The sequence below is a fragment of the Colossoma macropomum genome, unplaced genomic scaffold, assembly GCF_904425465.1.
Source record: "Colossoma macropomum unplaced genomic scaffold, Colossoma_macropomum, whole genome shotgun sequence".
Taxonomy (NCBI): Eukaryota; Metazoa; Chordata; class Actinopteri; order Characiformes; family Serrasalmidae; genus Colossoma; species Colossoma macropomum.
Window position 1 is genome coordinate 39,428,547 of NW_023494790.1, and position 23,063 is coordinate 39,451,609.

The window sequence follows — 23,063 nt, forward strand, 5'->3', positions numbered from 1 at the left end:
TTTTCTCTATGGTGTATAACGACAAGAAAACGTTGAATAGATTTTTTCACTGTTTCGCTTACATCCGCTAGAATAGTTAGCCTAGTTAGCTGTGCAGGCTCTCAGTAGCAGTAATGCTGACTAGTCAGCGCTCAGTAGCAGTAATGCTAACCAATAAGCACTCAGTAGCAGTAATGCTGACTAGTCAGCGCTCAGTAGCAGTAATGCTAACCAATAAGCACTCAGTAGCAGTAATGCTGACTAGTCAGCGCTCAGTAGCAGTAATGCTAACCAATAAGCACTCAGTAGCAGTAATGCTAACCAATAAGCACTCAGTAGCAGTAATGCTAACCAATAAGCACTCAGTAGCAGTAATGCTAACCAATCAGCACTCAGTAGCAGTAATGCTGACTAGTCAGCGCTCAGTAGCAGTAATGCTAACCAATCAGCACTCAGTAGCAGTAATGCTAACCAATAAGCACTCAGTAGCAGTAATGCTGACTAGTCAGCGCTCAGTAGCAGTAATGCTAACCAATCAACACTCAGTAGCAGTAATGCTAACCAGTAAGCACTCAGTAGCAGTAATGCAGACCAATCAGCACTCAGTAGCAGTAAAGCTAACCAATCAGCACTCAGTAGTAATTGGAGGGTCATGTAACCCGAGTGCTTCACCCCACCCCTCTATCTCAACAAGAATCAGGACACCCTACCCCTAGACGTGAATGTGCACAACAGAGGGGTAGGGCTGAGTGGTAGGGGCGGGGGGTGAAATGGGACTGGGCCTAAGAGTTTAAAATGTTCATGTGACATCATCAGGCGAGGCTTTAGAGTTTCCTGTTGTGCTGACTTTCGCCTTTCTAACCTGCAGATCATCAAGAAGTCCTGCATCGAGATCCTGGCAGCCGAACCGTCCAGCGTGTGCGCAGGAGGTGAGGCCAAAGGGCAGAGGGCAAACGTCCAGATCAATACCTGATCTGTTCTCATTTGCTAAGAGCTGAGCTCATTTCATTAGAGCTCCTCTCGTCCCGCAGCTGGGCTGTAGAACCTGGTCTCGTGGGAGTTTTTAGCTTGGAGTGAAAGTGATCGGCTCTCCATGCAGTAAGAGCCATTTAACGTAATGACTCTAAAGATTTACGGCGCAGAGCCCGTTTGTAGAGCACCAGCTCCGGCCTTTATGTGAATGATTCTGTGGGAACTCAGCAGGAGAAGCCTGGAAGATGCATTTTCCCAAGAGGAGCGTCAGATCGCTGTGGTTTCAGCTCCACTTTGTCCACCAGAGCGCTGATTGTTTTAGCATGGAAGCCGACGTGAATGGCTAAAATCATGAGGCTGTCAGAAAACAGTGGTTAATAAAAAGCAAATGTAATAAACTGCCTTTGAAAACTGAACTCTGTCATAACAGAGGAGTGAATTCCCGTTTCAGAGTCGTTCCAAGTGGTGGTCAGAGGAAACGGCTTCTTGCACGCCAGGAAAATAGATCAGGTGATGTGCAGCTTCAAGATCAACGATACGGTCACATTAAGTGAGTTTCATTCCTCACTAAACCGTTCGTACACTCATTTCATAAGAATTATTAACATGCTTGACTTTATTAATCCATGCTAGCAGTAAAAATACTGATTATAAAATGCAGTTAATTAAAATGGATATGAGGAACAACATAAACAGCCAGTATATTGTTAACGTAATAATAGTAATGTTATTCTTATTACAGTGTAAATGATTGTATTTGTATAATAAATCAAAATTTTATGAGAATAAAATGAAGTCAATTATTATTATCACTATTATTGTTATAAGAAATAATAATAAGTGTATGCTAATAAAATTCATCAGTAAAATATAGTAAAAAAAACATTGCTCTGGCAATTTTATGGACCATTTTATGGTAATTCATAATAGCAATATAATGTTAGTTATGAGTATAAGAAACTTTGTTGATTAATAAATTAATAAATATATTGATTAAAATTATTGAAACTGTTCTGCACTATTAATTATTAATATTAAACTGGAGATGAGCTTGATTAAGAGGTTGATAGGTTAATAAATTAATAGATATATCAATAAAATACATTTTATTATACATTTCTGCTGCATTGGCACTTTTATCCTGGACTATAGCCTTGATTTGTCTTTATTAATTCATGCTAATATCACTTTAAGTAAATATTACTTTCAGTGTAATAAAAATAAAGGTTGGTATTTATATAAAGGTTAATAAATTAGACATGTATCAGTAGAATATAAACATGCTGTATTGAATGTCTCATGTCTCATGTCCTGCTTTTCATCTCCAGATGTGAAGCCGGACGGTATAGAGGACACGTACCTGCTGTGTCCAGCGCCGGTCATTGATGAGGTTGGAAAGTAAGTGGCTCCGTTCTAGAGCAGGAAGAAGAAACCTGCCTCACGTTAGTCAACACTTACAGTGTCTGTCAGGGGTCACATTCCACTGAGCCCCCCAGACCGTTCACACACACTGGAGCTCAGTTTTCAGCCTTCATTTCCAAAACGAGGACCTTTCTGACCCTTTAGTGACTTTTATTCTCGGTGGTGTTTAAAATCAGACAGTCAGTGATGTTTTAGTGGAAAACGCCTCGTTTTACAGCCTCATATCTGCAGCATTACAGGGTCCAGACTAGCACAGGGTTAAACGCAGCATGGATATTCTATCTGCACTCTTAAAAAAGATGGTTCTTCAAGGGTTCTTTAGTAAAGAAAATGGTTCTATATAGAACCATGAACAATAAAAACCCTTAGCATGATTAAAGGGTTCTTTGCATCATAAAATGGTTCTTCAGAGTGATGGAGAATGTGCTGTATATAGTTCTGTAAAAAAACCTTTTTGAAAATGGTTCTATATAGCACCAAAAAGGGTTCTGCTATTGTTACAAGCTTGACATCATAAAGCATATATGTATATATACATATATATATATATATATATATATATATATATATATATATATATATATATGAGAGAGAGAACTGTGAACACTTAAAGAACCGTTTGCTTGATCAGAGGTTTCTTTGCATTGTAAATTGGCTCTTTAGACTGATGGAGAATATGTTTTCTATGATTTTATAACAAACCTTTTTATAAATGGTTCTATAGCACCAAAAAGGGTTCTCCTATTGTTACAAGCTTGACGTCTTTATAATAGAAGAACCTTTTTTGGTGCTATATAGAACCCTTTTCAAAGCGGTTCTAAATAGAGCCATCTGCAGCATATTCTCCATCAAGCTGAAGAACCATTTCACAATGCAAAGGTAATCATGCAAGTTGTTCTTTGAGCGTTCATGGTTCTGTATAGAACTGTTTTCTTTACTAAAGAACCCTCTTTAAGAGTGCCTTACTCTGATCAGCCCACCGTCTTAATGTCTTTTTTTCATACGCACATGAGCAGTGTTGTCTTCAGTGGTCAAAATAACTCGTGCCTCAGTGTTGCCGCCTGTTTCATCATCTCATACCCCTCTCTCACTCTCTCTCTCACTCTCTCTCTCTCTCTCTCTCTCTGTCTCTCTCTCTCTGTCTCTCCGCTCTCTCTTTCTCTCTCTCTCTGATCAAAGCCTGCTGGTGCCTGGCCTCTTCCTTTTATCTTACTGACTTTACAGATGTTAAATCACCAACACTTCCTCTCTGGCTTTACTCTTCTTTCACGTCTACTGAGCAGCTTTTGATGCTTCTTTCTGCCCTCGACTGAAAAACATGCTGTGGTTCTGCTGAACATGCTCAAAACCTACAAACACACTTTGTCAAATTGTCCCTTCTAATGAGAGAACTCAGCTACTTTCAGATGAAAATCGCTGACCATAGAATGGGACACTCTGAATCAGCTGCACATGATACTAAGATCTCCATGTCCAGTGCCAAGCGTGGGCTAGAGGGTATAAAGCCCCCAAGCATTGGGCTGTGGAGCAGTGGAACTGTGTTCTCTGGAGTGATGGACCTCCATCCAATACCTTTGAGATGAGTTGGAGTGACCCAGAACTGACCATCCAACATCAGTACCTGACCTCACTAATGCTCCATCAAATCCTCACAGCAATGTTGAACATCTAGAGCCTTCCCAGAAGAGTAGAGGCTGTTACTGCAGCACAGACTCACTATTAACACCTTCATTTCAGAGGAAACTCTGGAGTTGACAGACTTCTGGAAGTGTAGAGGACTCAGCCGGGTCTCAGTTGGTGTGTCAGCATTGGATGTTAGGTTAGATCGGATTTTCTCAAAGCGATTACAAAAGTCAGTCTGCCCAGTTTCCCCACTTCACCCCAAATTTGGTCCATCAGCCAAGACGCGTTTTGGTGTCTTTAGTTTTAGCACTGAAGCTACGAGGCTAATGTAGCTAACAAGTAATGGAAGCTTATAGGACAAGTCAGCCTCAGCACAGAGCTGAGCTTCACTGGTACAACAGGATTTTGTACGAATCCTGAAGATGTTGGAAAAATTGAAAGCTTTTTTTATCTGATCTTCAGAGGTCAGTAACTTTTTATGATTCGTTTTTGTCATAATTATGCAGCCACAGATTTCAATGCAGAGTTTAATAAAGAAACACTCTGTATTTGCACATTTGAAGACAACGACTGACACTAATATGAACCGTCAGAGCTTACGTTTCTAGTTCTAGTTCTGCTCGAGAGAACTGTAACTGTTCATAACAACCACGATTAACAGTTTAATGGTCTTTCTGGTCATTTTCTAAACCGCTTATCCTACTGGGTCGCGGGGGGGGGGCTGGAGCCAGTCTCAGCTGTCATTGGGCGGAAGGCAGGATACACCCTAGACAGGTCACCAGTCCATTGTAGGGCATGATATGAAACAATACACTATAAAATACTATATAAATCACTTTCACTATATGATCTATGATGATATACTGTAAAATATTACTCCGTGGCCAATAGCATGAATGCTAATACCATTAGCTTCTTATAGTTTGCATCACCTTATGTCTCTACAAAGTAGTGATTGTAAAAATAGTGATCGAGCTGCTGGAGCTCTTACTGGTGATGGTTTAGTGTTTGGCAGCTTCACCTGGAAGAGTAAAGAATTTACTAAATTGTTGTTGATTTCAGCTGCATTATCACCCCTCAGTGAGACCGGTGCTACAATACCTGAGGGGTGTTCCACAGAGCAAGATTTCTCAGTTTAGCTAGATAACTTAAGCCCAAAGTCATGTCTGTCCAATAGGAAAAGTGCTGAGGGACATTCCCATTGGACAGTCCCTATCTTTGGGCTTAAGTTATCTGGCTAACTGAGAAATGCTGCTTACACCCTCCTGCTTTAGAAAGTTGGAAACTGTGTATATACATCTTGTTGTGTTTGAGGCTGTAAAGTCAAATGTAAGTATATATACATATATATATATATATGTTATACATTTGACGTCACAGTCATTGACAATGTCTTGTGTGTTATATTTGAAATTATTGTAAATTGTGCCATAAATTGACCTGTTTTCACACTGACTGATGCAAATTATCCACCCGGAACAGTTATGTTTACAAACATCCTGATTTGGTCTGTATCCCAGCAGTTAGCATGATGCTAACTGCATGCCTCAGTTGTCAAACTGTGTTATTCAGTATCTCTAATAGACTCGATTAAGTGGTTTCTGACACTGTATGATACACTGTTGTCCAGAAACTGGCTCATTGTCCACTGCCAGCAAAATCTTTGTGCAGTTTGGTTATATTTATTTATTGCACGTATCTCTTTGACGGAAGTGAAGACGTTGTGTGTAAAGTGCAGATTGTAAACTTTCAGTTCAGACCATGTTTGTGTTTGTAAGCGGAAGAGGAGATATTTCATTATGATTTGAATGGTCGAAGGTTATCGCTGCCTGGACAGACAGAGGCTTCTGAGGAAAAATCACCCTTTACATTTTTTCCATGTTTTTCTTGTTTCTTGTTGTCAAAACAAACAGTACGAATTTGAGAACCTGACGATACAGAACGTAAATGCACACTATTAGCAAAAAGGGTTCTGTGTCGTACCAAAAAAGGGTTGTGTGGCTAAAATTAGTGGAACCCTTTTTGGTGCTATGTAGAACCCTTTTCAAAAAGTAGCACATTCTCCATCGATCTGAAGAACCAAGGCGAAGAAGCCTTAACTCATGCAAAGGGTTCTTTGAGTGTTAGAAACTGTATAGAACCATTTTCCTGATTAAAGAACCCTTGATGAATCTTTTTTAAGAGTGTAGTTAAACATGCAATGACAGAATTACATTTGAATAGTGTAGCGGAAATGACAGTGTTTTGTTCCTGTCTGCTCGACTGTATTTCGGTGGGAACGTTGTGTAAAACTGGTTCTGCTCTAAAGTGTTAACAGTTTCAGAACCCGAGTGAAAAATAACGGAACGTCTTTTCTGTCTCCTTCAGGGTGGTTTACCTGCAGGTGAGCATGAATGAAGGTCTGTCGTTCATCACCAGCTCGGTACACATCACCACAACCGAATGTGTGAGTAAACATCCGCACAGTCAGAGGACAGTCATTACGTCAGCACTGCTGGCAGTTTCTAAAGGGCAGCTCCACCAAATTTTCAAGATTTCTGAGACAAGAGTGATTCAGAGTGGGATGGTGTGAAGTGGTTGATTGTAGAGACTCACATTTCTTCACGTTCTCAAAACTGCTGTAAAATAATGAGTGCGTTTACATGATCTTAATAATCTGATAACTGCAGAAGATCAGATTTTGTCAGTAATCCGATCAAAGCATTTACACGCACTTGGGTAATCAGATAATGGGGAAACTCCGGGTCTATATGAGTCAGACAGTAATCAGATTTCTGCTTTGCAACCAGCCAATAAACTCACAGAAGACGTCGTGACGTAAACATAACATAAAACTTCACACCACAGCTTTTTTTTAAAGCATGAAACTATGAACATACATCATCTAGAACAGAGGTCACTAATAGGCCGGACCCAGGCGCTGTCCTATGCGGACCTGGACCTGTAACCGATAAACTATAGAGAATTATTTAGTTTTGATGGGGTGGTCCTATTTTAATCAGCGAAGCTTTTCTAGCCTTTACAGTAGCTTTAGCGGCCCAGTAAACTCACAGACCAATCACACGTGTTGTAAATATCACACGTGACGCTACTCAGCCAATCAGATCTGTGCATTACAATGAGCACTGAGGCTCGAGTGAGTGACGCACAGACAGGGGAGGGACGAGGCAGGAAACAGCAGTCGGAGAAGAAAGTGAATCAGAGGGAGATTATTTCACATGATGGCTCTAAAAAGAGAAAACTGACAGTAAATGTTGCTGAAATATGACTGAACTGTACTTTATTTGATTTGACATTCAGTTGTTGACTGTATAAGATGTTGATATACCTACTAGGCTACTTCAGTAAACAGTATATGGCACTGAATCATAATACAAGTTAGACGTTATGATGTTCCGGACCTTTACTTGAGGACATTTTCTGTAAGATTTCTCTAAGAAGATGAAGAATATTTAAATCCTTCATTTTGTCAATCATGTAGTCGGTTTTAGCGTCGCTCCAAAATTGTTTTGCTGCATCTCGCAATAACACTGCTCACTTATTTCTGGTACCGCCATCTGTTTTCGCACATGCGCAGACTGAGAAATCCAAAAGAAATCTGAATAAGAATCTACATGCACTGAAAAATCTGATTACTGAGCTCTAATCTGAGATAACTGAGATTACTGAGATAAAATAAATTAATGAGATATAATAAAGATTTCTAGACCTTCCTCCGATCTAAGAAATCAGATTATGATTGGATTACCTAGTGCATGTAAGTGCACTCAGTGTCTCAGACATCAGGCAGTGAATTCATAACCATTTCATGTAGGAACTTTCTGTGAGGGAGCTTTTAGAGGTGGACGTCTGGTTCCTATCACCACCACTGTGAACAGTTTATCTAGAACAGCGTTTCACACCAAACCACTCTGAACCGCTCTGAACCACACCAAACCACTCTGAACCACTCTGTTTATGTCTTTACCATCTAATCATGCAGGAATGAAAAGTTGTGATGTAGAGGAATGACTGTAGCACTTTCACTGATCCAACATCAGCCAGAATTTTTCAAGCTTGTTTGAATTGTTAGGCAATGTTTATCTTGTTTTGTCTTTCTTTGTGCATTAGCGATCTCTTTCAGATTTCCTCTCTTTCCTCATTAACTCCTTGTTTTTCCACTCTTCTACTTTTCTCTCTTTGCTCTCTTTGCTTTCAGACCCTCCTCCTTTCTCTGGGTTTTGCCAGAGGGGTCTCTTTCCCTCACAGTGAGTTCTTTTTTTCTTCTTTGCTCCGACTACAGCCAAACCGCAGGGGCTTTCGAGCTTATCCAGCCCAAAGCCCCCGCAGATTCTGGCTGTGATCTCGCGAGGCAGCAGGACTCTCACCCACAAAGCAGCTGAGGAGAAACATCTCGTTCACACAGTTATCAGCTTTAGGACGGGGCTTTTCTGGTACCCATTAGAAGCCCCTGAAAGATCGCCGTTTAGATTTGCTTTACATGGTGCAGTAATTCAGTTCAGTTAAAAAGTTAATAGGATTTAAATGCACAATTTAACCATTTTTCCATTATAAAGCAGTTTGTTGTGTTAGATCTAAATAAGTGGACAAAATAAGCTTCATCAGAACAGACTGATTACTTTGAGTAATCCAGTAACATTAGCCTGAATGCAAACCCTGAACATGAAAATCACGTTTTCCACAGAGTGAACAGTTTCCAATTTTCATCACCGACGTCCAGTGAGAGCAACAGTGTCTGCATGTTCCATCCAATGAGTGTATATTTCATACGGTCAATAAGTGCATATATATATATATATATATTATATATTTTATATGGTCAATGAGTGGATATATCAGATGCATAGTATATACAGTCAGTGAGTGTATATATCATGTATACAGTCAGTGAGTGTATATATCACATGTATAGTATATACAGTCAGTGAGTGTATATATCATATATGTAGTCAATGAGTGTATACATCATATATGTCATGCTGTCAATGAGTGTATATATCAGATGTATAGTATATACAGTCAATGAGTGTTTATACCATATATATCATATATGGTCAGTGAGTGTATATATCATATATTATATATAGTCCATAAGTGTGTATGTCATATATATCATATATATATATTCAATGAGTGGATATATCATATGGTCAATAAGTACGTAGATCATATATATTATATATGGTCAGTGAGTGTATATATTATATATATCATATACACAGCCCATAAGTGTATATATCATACATACTTATTGACTATATATATGTATCATATATACAGTCAATGAGTGTGTATATCATTTATATATACAGTCAGTGAGTGTATATATTATATATACAGTCAGTGTCATCATATATGTTGTATATATTCAGCACTTTGGCCCTACAGAACTCTCAGTATTTACATGCTGTATCAAATTCTTTTATTTCAAAAAGAGGAGAATTCAGTTTTCGGTGAAAGGGCCCTTTAAAACTGCACTGTTTCAAATTGCGATTTCCGTACAGAAACAGTTAATTGTTCAGCCGTTGAAGGTCCTGTATATAATGAGAACACACTGTGGAACCTCTTTGTTTCTCTCTCTTTTCTCTGGCAGTTTGACGGTACCATCCTCCTGATTACCCTGCTGGTGCTGTTCTTGTTGTTGGCCCTGTTGTTCCTGTGGTGGTTCTGGCCGCTGTGCTGCACAGTAGTAAGTCTAAGCCTCATTTACGTCCTTGAATTGAAGATACGCTCCCATCATTATCCTGTCAGTGCAGCAGGTCTTGCCAAAAGAACTCGAGCTGGCCAGTTTAAGGTGGAAAATCTGGTCACTCCAATGCAAATGAATGAACACAGTGCAGCCTTGATTACTGTGAACTGAACGCTGTGGTTAAAACTGAAGCTCTATGTAGCGCATAATGTACCTCACAGTGATTCTAGGAAAGTCCTCACCAGTTAAATCTGCTTCTGGAACAGAAATTTAGTTGTTTAATGTGTTAATAGCAGAATACAGCTGGGCTTTGTGTTACCTTTAACATATGTACATACAATTAATACATAATTTCTCTCCGCAGGTCATCAAAGAGCCGCCTCCTCCTCCGCCGCCACAGCCAGTGAGTCTTATTCACATCCTTTTACTGCTTTTGTCCATTTGTAGATCGATCATATGCAGGATACTATGTTAGAAAAGCCTACACACTTAAAAAAGATGGTTCTTCAATCCATGAGTTCTGTATAGAACCATTTCATGCCTTTTGCATGGTGAAATGGTTCTTCAGATTGATGGAGAATGTGTTGTATATGGTTTTATGTAGCACCTTTTTGAAAATGTTTCTATATAGCATCATAAAAGGGTTCTTCTGTTGTTACAATGTCAAGCTTGTAACATTAGAAGAACCTTTTTGGTGCTGTATAGAACCATATACAACATATTCTCCATCAATCTGAAGAACTATTTCACCATGCAAAGCACCATTTAAGCATGAAAATGGTTATTTGAGAGTTCATGGTCCTAAATAAACCATTATCTTTACTAAAGAACCCTTGAAGAACCATCTTTATAGGAGTGTACAAATAATTTTTCTTTTATTCAAATTAAAGCCGCACAGATATGAAAATTAAAAAAAAAAAATTCACATTTAATAATATGTCATTTAATACGGTCAATAATTAAACAGTGTTTTACTGACTGATATGACTGTCAGGTCCCATTTTTCACACAATCTTAAACTCAAATAAAATGCAAAATATTTTAAATCCTAAATAGCATAAATATTGAAGGGCAGTGGGCGGAGCTTATTAAGGCTCCATTCACGCTGTATTGCTGTAATAAACGCTCACTTTAAACGTTCCGCCTCAGTAGATTCCCACCAGGATACACCATAAGATTTTAGCCTGTTTTAAACACACAAACACAACCACAACCACTAATCACAACCACTTCCCCAGCAGGAGGGGAGACACTCAGGCCAACAAAACGAGGGCGAGTGCACAGTGTGGTTAGCCGGGCTGCGGTAGTTCAGTGTCTCAGCATGTTTGCTCAGTACTCGGTTATTCTGAATGAATCAGCTTTATTGATAATGGTCTGTAGACAGAGCGTCTGTAGAGGCTGCATTTCCCGTAGCAGGTCAGTCAGATGGAGCGTTTTCGTGCAGTGTGAGTAAATAAGATTTCTAAAATCACAGTGTTTGTCTGGCTTTAGAGGACATTCAGCTACAGCTCAACCAGCCGATCAAAAGACTCCAACAGCGTGATTCCTGCTGTCGCTGTGCTGCTGCTGAAAGAGACAGATGAGGATCAAAACTATGAAATCTACTTTACTTACAGCTGTACAGAAGAGCTTTTCTGACAGGGAACTAAACCTCCACTGCAGCGCTGCTCGATCAGAGATCACTACTGTAGCATAGCGAGCGAACCACCTTCATTTAAAATCAGAAACTGTTTGCACTCATTTACACTAACAGCTACTTCATTCTAAGCAGGTAATCCCAAATTCTGAAACTCGCCATTTTTACTGTTATTACTTTATAATACAATCATCATCTGATAATATCTGTTAATAATTGTTAGAACTTATGTAATTGTTATTTGTGGATTAGTAAGCACTACCATTTGAATTATTGACCAAAAAAGTAGCGAGATAGTAAAAAACATAGACAATTTAATGTAATTTTAAATAATTAAATGTATAAAGTTATAAAGTGTTTTAGTGCTGATTTTCAAATAACAGTCATTATCAAACAATAAATAATGATTACGTTTCTACGCTTCAGTGTATATAGACATAAATATTACGCAATTCTTAGCAAACTATTAGATAAATGTTAAGTTGCTGTCTATTATGGCTTATAATTCTATAATTTTACCAATATTTATTGTTTTTTCGAGGTTTGAAATTCGTTATGGTATTGGATTTGGCATCGACGAGTACCAAAAAGTATGTACTCACACTCGGCCTGAAAGGAACAGTATCAGTGCATCCTAATAGGAGGTTTCTGTAATACAGCCTCTGGTGCTTATCTTCCATCGTTAAGCACATTTTTCCAGTGTGATTTAAGCCTCAGCTCTGAAACAGCATCTTTGTGTTGTGCGGCTGAGAGGACAGTTTCACTCAGAGGGAATTTGACGACTATGTATTTAATGGTGATGATGGTGTGCTTGGATGGTTCTATATGAGCCATATCACCATTAGCAGTTCCCATGAGCACGTATGATCTGACAGAACGCCAAACTCTGTGCTCAGAACTGAAACATACACTGCAGCTGTCTCCACAAACACTGTTGATACTGTGTGTTAGAACCGCTCTGGCTTCAGCTTTCCCAGAGAGTTCAGAGCAGGTGTTTCGTGTCCTTCATCCTAATCGCTGTGTGAAATCTTTTCCTCTGTCAGGAGTCGGATGACGAGGATGGTCTGCCGAAGAAGAAGTGGCCGACTGTGGATGCGTCGTACTACGGAGGACGAGGAGTCGGAGGGATAAAACGAATGGAGGTGAATGAAGAATGACTGTATGAGCGTGGAGGTGATCTAGAGTCGGTGATGTCCATCAGGCTTCAGTGAGGTCCATTAAGCATAAGACGTTTTGCCGGACCACCATCGTCTGCATGGCGTTTGTCACACGGTTGTCTGTGACACCTGATATACAGGCTGATGCAAAAGTCTGTGCACCCCCGATCAGATTACATGTATTTATTAATTTTCTAAGTGAACATAAGTTTACACATCCTCTACAGTGAGCACAACACATTTTAATGCACAATTACTGTTTATTTATGAGAGTTATATTTTGTGTTAACTTGTTTACACTTAGAAAATCAACAAAAATTGTAACAAAAATACTGTAAATATACATTCTGGGAGAAATGGGTCAGTTTTCATGTTAAAATGTTTGATTTTACAGTGATTAGCATCATACTGATATTGGCGAAGTGCCTTTTAGTTTGCATAGACTCTGGATATTGCACTGGGCGGTGGGGCTTCTACATATATATATATATACATATATATATATATATATATATATATATATATATATATACACATATATAATAGAGAAATGTGTATTTACGAATGGTTTCTGGTAACATATATATATATATATATATATATATATATATATATATATATATATACATATACCAGAAACCATTCGTAAATACACATTTTTTCTATCATAGTATGTCTACTACTACTACCACTACTACTAATAATAATAATAATAATAAATAGAGTATGCTGTTTAGTAATATAGTAAATTAAGTTGGCTTATTTAAACAGTACAACTATATGGTACCAGATGGTTCCACTGTACCAGATTACATCTGGAATCAAGAAACAAGTTGCTGTTACATGATTTGAGGGGTTTTGATGAGAAACTGTCCAGCGTCCATCTGTCATCTGATATCACTCAGATGTCATAAATGATCAGGGATGAGTCTGGAGGTCTGCGAGGTTTGGAAGACCTCCAGCAGCAGATCAGACTCTTCTGAAGCAGCCGCAGAGCCGAGAACAGAGCTTAGAGCGTTCCTCCACATCTGTTCTTGTCTGCTGCCTTCAGGTCCGCTGGGGCGGGAAAGGTTCCACTGAAGAAGGCGCCAAGCTGGAGAAGCCCAAAAACGCGGTGGTGAAAATGCCTGAGCAGGAGTACGAACCCTTCGAACCCAAACCCAAAAAACAAGGAAACAAGAAGCCCGCTCGGGACAGGAAGTGGTACTCCCCGATTAGGGTAAAATCCCAAATTCTGAAACTCACCATTTTTACTGTTATTACTGTATAATAACAGGCCCTTATAAATAGCACCTTAATCATCATCTGATCATTAATAAGCACTACCATTTGAATCATTGACCAAAAAAGTAGCAAGATAATAAAAACATAGACAATTTAATTAAATCTAATTTTAAATAATTAAATGTAAATAAAATTTCAAATTATAAAATGTTTTAGTGCTGATTTTCAAACAACAATAATTATCAAACCATGAATAATTAGGTTTCTACGCTTTAATGTATATAGACATATAAATATTATGCAGTTATTAACAAACTATTAGATGATTGTTAAGTTGCTGTCTATTATGGCTTATTATTATTTAATGTTACCAAAATTCGTTGTCTTTCGCGGCTTATCATCTCACATAGCTTCAGAATATTAAGAAATGTTCAAATATTAATGTTAAATATTTTTCTATTAGATATTTTTGTTTACTGATGTTGCTGAAGTGTTTCATTTTTGCATCTGTTGACTATAATTGCATTTACTGACTATAATATCTAATGCTTTCAGTGTTTGTTTTCTGCTGCCCTCCTTCTTCTGTCCAGGGTAAACTGGATGCGATCTGGGCTCTGTTTCGTCGTGGTTATGACCAAGTTTCGCTTATGAGGCCACAACCAGGAGATCATGTGAGTATTCAGGCCTGTTGTTCGCAGTGAGACTCATACGCATCTCCCAGTTACTGCTGCTATACGTCTGTAATCTGTATATCGTCGCTGTTTCGAAGAAAAACATGCATCTCCACTTTTGCTGTTTTTATTTTTCTCCATCGTTTAAACACGGCAGCTGCCCTTTACATGGTGTGACCATTTCATTATGAATGGACCCACAGAAATTCTCCAAAATGGCTTGGAATGAAATCCCCTTACATTAACTTACATTAAAAGTAAAGAACATTCTTACCTTCTCCTGTAAAGTTACTGTTTTGGAGATACTTGTTTTTCTTTGGACAGCAACGAAATACAGGGTGATTCAAAAAGATTAATCCAATTTCTAAATGATTTATTTCACCTGTAAATCATTACAGATCAATGCAGTAAACTGTAAATGCTTTAAATGAGCATAAAGTTTATGATGTAATTGTACAAGGTCTCAGTCTGAACCTCCTCCAGCTGTACAGACAACATCAACGCCATAGTCAAACTCATCCCCATACTGGATTGAGCGTGTCGGGTGTCGCTGCACTCACGGCTCTTTCAGTGCGATTTCGGAGATCATCCAGTGTTGTGGAACCAATGCCGAACGCTCTGAGCTGTTGGAGCTTCACTGCCCACCAAAATCACACTGCACAGTTATGACGGATTCACTCTTATTGAAGTGGAGAACGCAGAACGCTTTCTGATCAGGGGTCGCATCTCCTCTCAGACTGAAGGGAGCCATCTTCCACTGACAGTCAGAAACTCTATGACCCCCTCTTTCAATTGGATTGTGATTGGTTCCTAGGCGGATTAATCGGATTAATATTTTTGAATCACCCTGTATTTTCTGCAACGTTCAGCTTCTTTGACTCTTGATGCCCAGAAGGCGAAGTTGTCATCAGCAGTAATAAGCGTGTTATAATTTTCCACTCCTCACTCTGTGTAAGTCAGTTTTCTATGTCGTTGCTGACTAATTAGTCTCTTCGTTGCTCCGCCCATATATGCAAAGAGCATCTGATATGTTTTGAATGCTAATTTTGCCAGTACTATCAGGATTTTGTCAGTTGTGTTCTGATTGGCTGAAGCGCTTCTGTGCAGCAGGTTTTATCAGTCCTGCGCACCGTGACACCGTGAGCCGTTCAGAGGTACCGATGTATTTGCCGGACTCTAAACAGTTTGTGAACTTATTCAGAAGTTCTCTTTGAAGCTGTTGGCTGGAGAAGGTTGTTTCCCCCTGGGTGTGTTTTTGTTGTAGCCCCATTTTGAAAATCACCTGCCCCTATATGTCCCACAGAAACAGCACTGTAAGGTGTGTCAATTCAAGAACTTGACTTCATGTGCACCCTAAAAAGTGATGTATTCAATAACAACACGCTTGTGTTACCCGTTTTAACTCTTTTGTGTTGTATTGTTTTCTGATTTAACATATTGTGTGTAAAAAGTAACTGAACACACTGCTGTGTCTAACACATCTGCTTTTAGAGTGCAGTAACAAGCGGTTTAACTGGTAAACGAATCAAGACAAAGCAAACTGTTAGTTTAGATGAACAGAAGCAGAATTTTACCTCTATTCAAACCTCAGAATCTCTGAGTTTTACAGAGAACAGTGGTTGGCTATTATGCACGTCAGTCTGATGGCCCTTTTCTGTCAAAATAGCTGGTTCTTCACCATGCAAGGATGTCATAAGCAATGAAATGGCTCAGTGGTTCTAAATAGAACAACTGCCTGTATTAAAGAACCCTTGAAGAACCGTCTTTTTTAAGAGAGTACCACCTTCCACTACAGTCTTAAAAATAAAGGCACCAATAAGGTTCTTCGGAGCGATGCTATGGAAGAACCTTTCGGCTCCCGAAAGCCTGCAGAGCTCAGCTGAAACCACTTGCGCACATGGAAAGGTTCTTCAAGGAACCAAAAGTGGTTCTTTTACGGCATTCCTCCACAGAATCGTCGGTTTAAATTTTTAAACCCCTCATCCATCAGTTCCAACCAACAGCACCCCCAAAGCCCGTCTGGTGCCAAGACACATCCTCGGCAACTTCTGCCACCTGCTTCAAATCAGCGCCCATAAAAGTGAAGTGAAACATGACGTTGAGCAGCTCCAGACATGCAGGCTGGCTCTCCCCTCTCAGCCCGGCCACATGGTTCGACTTTGGATCACTGACCTTTCGTGTTGAAGTGCAGATCAGACCCCTGAGTACCCTCTGCACAGTCTGTCTTTGAGGTTTATGCTGAGCTTGCAGCTTTTGTGAAAGCTAACGCACCTTCTACACCGTCCAGTCCAGTCCGGTCTCCACATTTGGATCTTCTCCAGGCTGCAGTTAAAGTCCTGCATTGTTTGCAGAAACGACTCTATAACCTTTTAACTGGAATTCCACAACTGCAAAGGTGCTTTTTTCAGGCACAATTAGTAACAAAGGAAGAACCAAGACTGACGTTCTGAAACTTACGTGGAAGCTTAGCAAACATGCCCGATCTCTGGGTTATGGCTAAAAGGTTCTCGTTGAGGTTTGTGCGAGTTTGTGCCCTTGTGGTCACTCAGCTAAGGCATGTTTGGTGCTTCCTTAGTTTCAGTTTTAGTCTGGTTTAGTTCATTATGTTTATTTTCTGCACAAAAAATACGTTCATTCAAAAGAGAAGAGATGCTTTGCTAATAACCTGATTTCGGTAACACTTTACTTGAAGGGTGTCTTCATAACACATCTTAGTTGAGTCAAAAGTTATATTCATTTTTTTGACTAAAGAAAAGGGTTCTGTATAGAACCATGAACACTCAAACAACCATAATCATGCACAGGGTTCTTTGAGTGTTCATGGTTCTATAGAGAATCTTGTTCTTTACTAGAACCCTTGAAAAACCATCTTTTTTGGGAGTGTATGATGGAAAGAGCCCAGCTGCTGGAGAAACTGAGTTAAATATGCAAATTCTACTTTGTTTACTGAGATTCTAGAAAAGCACTAAAAATTATGCAGCTTTTAAACTTAAAAAAGTCAGTAACTTTTTAACTTCAGTTAACTTGAAATGTTGAGTTCATTGCACTTCAAATAAGAAGTGGATCATTCTCAGCACTGCAGTAACACTGACATGGAGATGGTGTGTTAGTGTGTGTTGTGCTGGTACGAGTGGATCAGACACAGCAGTGCTGCTGGAGTTTTTAAACACCTCAGTGTCGCTGCTGGACTGAGAATAGTCCACCGACCAAAAATATCCAGCCAACAGCGTCCTGTGGGCAGCGTCCTGTGACCACTGATGAAGGACTAGAGGATGACCAACACAAACTGTGCAGCAGCAGATGAGCTATCGTCTCTGACTTTACATCTACAAGGTGGACTGACGAGGTAGGAATGTCTAATAGAGTGGACAGTGAGTGGACGCAGTGTTTAAAAACTCCAGCAGCACTGCTGTGTCTGATCCACTCGCACCAGCACAACACACACTAACACACCACCACCACTTCAGTGTTACTGCAGTGCTGAGAATGATCCACCACCCAAATAGTACCTGCTCTGTGAGGGTCCATGGGGGTCCTGACCACTGAAGAACAGGGTAAAAGGGGGCTAACAAAGTATCAGAGAAACAGATGGACTACAGTCTGTAACTGTAGAACTACAAAGTGCACCTATATAGTAAGTGGAGCTGATAAAATGGACAATGAGCATAGAAACAAGGAGGTGGTCAGAATGTTATGCCTGACCGATGTAAATACTTTGAATGAATGATTCGTTCAATCAAAGTAATTCGAGTTGAGTAAACCAGTATTTTTTTTTAGGTTGAACTGATGAACAGATTTTTATAGTGTATAGTAACAGTATATATAACCATAGACCGCAGTTAGCAGTTAGCACCTCGCTAATTGTTGGTGTATAAATACTACTTGTTAGCTACATTAGCCGCGTAGCTTCAGGACAAAACTAAAGAAGCAAACTTAACCCAGCATGTCTCGACTCTGCAACTGGGATTATTTTTCTCCGAACTGTTACTTTAATTGTCCACACATGTGAAAGGTTACATGATGCAGAGTTTATTCCGAGAGAATCATTTCCGCCCTTTCGTGTAATGGCATGGCTCGCTCCCTTCATCTGCGGTCGGTGACGAGAGGGCAGAAGAATGCCCAGACCTGCTTTTTTTCTCTCTCTGAGTATGGAAAACAAATGAAATTGGCATCGTTTCCCGTCTCGAGTTACTTTCAGAGAGCATGCAGACTCGGTCCTCTGCGTTTCTCCCTCTAGCTTTCCACAGAACCGCTTAACCCCGTCTTATCTACCGAGCGGCCGGTGATGCATTTGTGATGTTTGTGATTAAAATCTGCCCCCAGAGTGGTTGGCGGCTGTGCGTGCCATAGGAAAACTGCAGGTGCGTCGCTAGTCGAGGTTTAGGGGGCTTTAACCCTCCCAAATCTTCTTTAGCCCTTTAAATAAATACACATTATCAGTTACATCATCAATAGTTCATAGACTCGTTCATTAATCAGCCATGCCACAACATCTCCGAAGTATAAACAGTACACTGAGTTAGCAGAGCGCTAGGACCGGCGGGAGGTGCTGCTGCTGCGGCTCTAACCCAGCGCTGCCTTGACTGCTCAGCAAAGTCAGTCAGAAACCACTGAAATTTAAAAAGCAGTTTTATTCAGAATTCTGAGGGATCAACAGGCAACCTAACTACGATATGAATTTGGGGCAACTAATAGTTGGGCAAGATAGCTGGCTAGAGAGTTTTCTGTTTTTTACCTGCTTGTTAGCTAACTTTTCCTGTAGATACAAGGCAGATCTACTGTGTGCCAACTTCACCAAATTGCCATATTTTTGATTGATTTTACACTATCGCTCTGAAAAAGATGGTTCTTTAAGGGTTAATAAAACTTTGGGTGGGCCCTGGCCATTTAATGGGTTAATAATGTGTAAAATCATCTTCGATATGTTATTTGTGTTTACATATTTGCAGCATTTTTATTGTTTTTTGGTATTACTTTTCCAGCTAAAATTGCTTTTTGCTATATAGATACGTATATATATATATGTGTGTGTGTCTATATCTATTCTTTATCTCTATATAGTGTTTACTATCTGTTTAATTTTGTAATGTGTTCTGTGTATGTTAAGCCTTTATAAATGAATGTTTAAGCAGTACATCGTCCAATAAACCAGCATCTTTTTATTTTTTGTCCATTGATCCGGCGAAATCAATTGTTTGAAACTATGTAATTCGACATGACCTCATTAAGTGTTTTCTGCATTTTAACATGCCGTTTCATGAAACTTGTTTCACGTAAAATTGAGATGGGTGCAACTGTTGCAGCTTAGTTTCATATGTAGGGCATGTTCTATGTTGTAGGACACTTTACATTTTACATATGCTCTAGTGCAAATTAGTTTCCTGTAGGTTTCAAGAAACTAAAGTTGCATGTAAGTTTCAGCCTGAGCGATCAGCAATACTGCATTCCTTCTATGATATGGAAATGAAGACCACTCGAAAGTCTTTATGGGAACATTTCGCTGCCTAAGGCCAGGCTTCTGTGAATGGTGCCATTTAATGTTGTTGCTACGGAAACCCAGATGGTGACAAAATACATTGAAATATGGCTGTAAAAGACAGTGGGGGGACTTTTATCAGTCTGGCCTCAAATGCCAAGCGTTGTAATGGTTCAGGCCTCAAAGGCACGAGCAAAAAAATGATCAGCATTTACCGTCCAAGACCGAGAAAAAAACATGAATATATTTTCAAAGAGTTCTGACACAGAGCTGCCATCGCTGTTTTCCATTTCTAACAACTGACTGAAACCTGTTACACTATGACTCATATTTACAGTCAGTGGCAAATCTAGAACTTTTAGTCAAAAAGAGATGTAGATTTGGGCGGGCCCTGGCCACGTCATCTGCGACATGTTATTTACGGTTCAACATTTTCAGCATTTTTATTTTTTTGCATCACTTTTCCAGCTATCATTGCCACTCTTTTTTCTATATCTGTGTATCTATCTTTTATCTCTGTATCTCTGAGTGTTTACTATCTATTTAAGTTTGTAATGTGTTCTGTGTATATTAAGCCTTTATAAATGAATGTTTAAGCAGTACATCGTCCAATAAACCAGCATCTTTTTATTTTTTGTCCATTGATCCGGCAAAATCAATTGTTTGAAACTATGTAATTCAACATGACCTCATAAAGTGTTTTCTGCATTTTAACAGGCCATTTCATGAAACTGAGATGGGTGCAACTGTTGCAGCTTAGTTTTATACGAGTCGTAGGACACTTTACATTTAATTTAGATTCCTGTAGGACTGATAAAAGTCCCCCCCACTGTCTTTTACAGCCATATTTCAGTGTATTTTGTCATCATCTGGGGTTCCATAGCAACAGCGTTAAATAGCATCATTCACAGAAGTCTGGCCTTAGGCAGCGAAATGTTCCCATAAAGACTTTTGAGCAGTCTTCGTTTCCAAGGAATGCAGTCGTACTACATTGTTTACATATTTTGAGTTCTACATAGCACCAAAAAGGGTTCTTTCTGTTCTAATAAGCTTAATATCGTAACAATAGAAGAACCTTTTTTCATGCTATGTAGAACCATTTTCTTTACTACTGGACCCTTAAACAGCTTTTATGCTGATTCTTTTTTAACTAGTTGAGCTGTTATTTTGATATAGAACTGTGTAATAAAACTTTGGGCCCTGAACATTTAAGGAGTTAACTAACAACATAATTAGGAAGTAACAGAGGAATCAACCAATCACGCTCCGATTTACAATGGGTGGAATTCCGTGAGAAAGAAGTCCTTCTGGAAGTTCTAGATGCATCACGTAGTCTAAGCAAGTTTCAGTCCGTTGTTAGAAATGGAAACAGGTGCTAGGTGGTTGCCGTGGTATCCCAGGTGGTTGGTAGATGGTTGCTATGGTGTCTCAGGTGGTTGCTAAGGTGTTGCTAGGCAGTTACTGTGGTATCCCAGGAGGTTGCTAAGGTGATGCTAGGTGGTTGCTACGGTATCCTAGGTGGTTGCTAAGGTGTTGCTAGGCAATTACTATGGTATACCAGGTGGTTGCTAGGTGGCTGCTGTGGTGTTCCAGGTGGTTGCAAAGGTGTTGCTAGGTGGTTGCCATGGTATCCAAGGTGGTTGTTAAGGTGTAGAAATGGAAAACAGCGATGGCAGCTCTGTGTCAGAACTCTTTGAAAATATGTTCATGTTTTTTTCTCGGTCTTGGACGGTAAATGCTGATCATTTTTTTGCTCGTGACTTTGAGGCCTGAACCATTACAACACTTGGCATTTGAGGCCAGACTGATAAAAGCCCCCCCCCCACTGTCTTTTACAGCCATATTTCAATGTATTTTGTCACCATCTGGGTTTCCGTAGCAACAGTGTTAAATGGCACCATTCACAGAAGCCTGGCCTTAGGCAGCGAAATGTTCCCATAAAGACTTTCGAGTGGTCTTCATTTCCATATCATAGAAGGAATGCAGTATTACTGATCGCTCAGGCTGAAACTTACATGCAACTTTAGTTTCTTGAAACCTACAGGAAACTAATTTGCACTAGAGCATATGTAAAATGTCCTACAACTCATATGAAACTAAGCTGCAACAGTTGCACCCATCTCAGTTTCGTGAAACAAGTTTCATGAAACGGCCTGTTAAAATGCAGAAAACACTTAATGAGGTCATGTCGAATTACATAGTTTCAAACAATTCATTTCGCCGGATCAATGGACAAAAAATAAAAAGATGCTGGTTTATTGGACGATGTACTGCTTAAACATTCATTTATAAAGGCTTAATATACACAGAACACATTACAAACTTAAATAGATAGTAAACACTCAGAGATACAGAGATAAAAGATAGATACACAGATATAGAAAAAAGAGTGGCAATGATAGCTGGAAAAGTGATGCAAAAAAATAAAAATGCTGCAAATATGTAAACATAAATAACATGTCGCAGATGACGTGGCCAGGCCCCCCCAATCACTTCTACAATCTAAGAATCAGCCAGTTTGCACTGAAGTCCCTGTAATTACTGAATAATAAGCCATAGTGTGTAATAAGACTGGGATTATAAGGGGTTAATAAAAATGAGAGCTGCTGATTTGGCTAACTAGTGGAGGAATCAGGTGTCTTACTGTTTTTGAGTTGTGTCATGTAACTTTTAGGTTATATGGATACATTGTTGCTTACTAGTTGCATGGAAGTTTCACCGTGTAAAGCCTTAGAAGTCTACAACTAGTACTGTTGTTTTTGCTATTTAAATGTAATTACACAGTTATTTACACCATCCGTGCAATGCTGTATGAATAATTTCTGACTCGTACTTCACTGGAACAAACATCCAGCCCACAGCACATTTAAAGATATTTTATGATTTGAGTTTGATGAGAAGTTTTGATAGCGTGCACAGAAAAAAACGTCCTTTACTGTTTCATTATGTTTTTGTCACTTATTGACATCAAAACTGATGAAAGGAAACCCGAAGATGTTGATTTAGAGAGAAAATGAAATGTTACTGTAACTCGTTGCATAACATTTTTTGCTGAAGGCTTACTGTGGTGTCCCAGGTGGTTGCTAAGGTGTTTTTAGGTGGCTGCTGTGGTATCCCAGGTGGTTGCTAAGGTGTTTTTAGGTGGCTGCTGTGTTATCCCAGGTGGTTGCTAAGGTGTTGCTAGGTGGTTGCTATATTATCCCAGGTGGTTGCT

General features: G+C 39.4%; 1 protein-coding gene across 1 annotated transcript in view; it reads left to right on the top strand.

The window, feature by feature from the left end:
- Nucleotides 1–23,063, top strand: part of antxr1c (ANTXR cell adhesion molecule 1c) — a 62,641-nt gene that overhangs the window by 33,427 nt on the left and 6,151 nt on the right. The window contains exons 9-17 of the mRNA XM_036573355.1: nt 848–908; nt 1,403–1,501; nt 2,280–2,349; nt 6,364–6,442; nt 9,590–9,685; nt 10,050–10,088; nt 12,365–12,463; nt 13,530–13,697; nt 14,293–14,373. Coding sequence (XP_036429248.1) covers nt 848–908; nt 1,403–1,501; nt 2,280–2,349; nt 6,364–6,442; nt 9,590–9,685; nt 10,050–10,088; nt 12,365–12,463; nt 13,530–13,697; nt 14,293–14,373 — 792 coding nt within the window. The remainder of the gene's footprint in view (nt 1–847; nt 909–1,402; nt 1,502–2,279; nt 2,350–6,363; nt 6,443–9,589; nt 9,686–10,049; nt 10,089–12,364; nt 12,464–13,529; nt 13,698–14,292; nt 14,374–23,063) is intronic.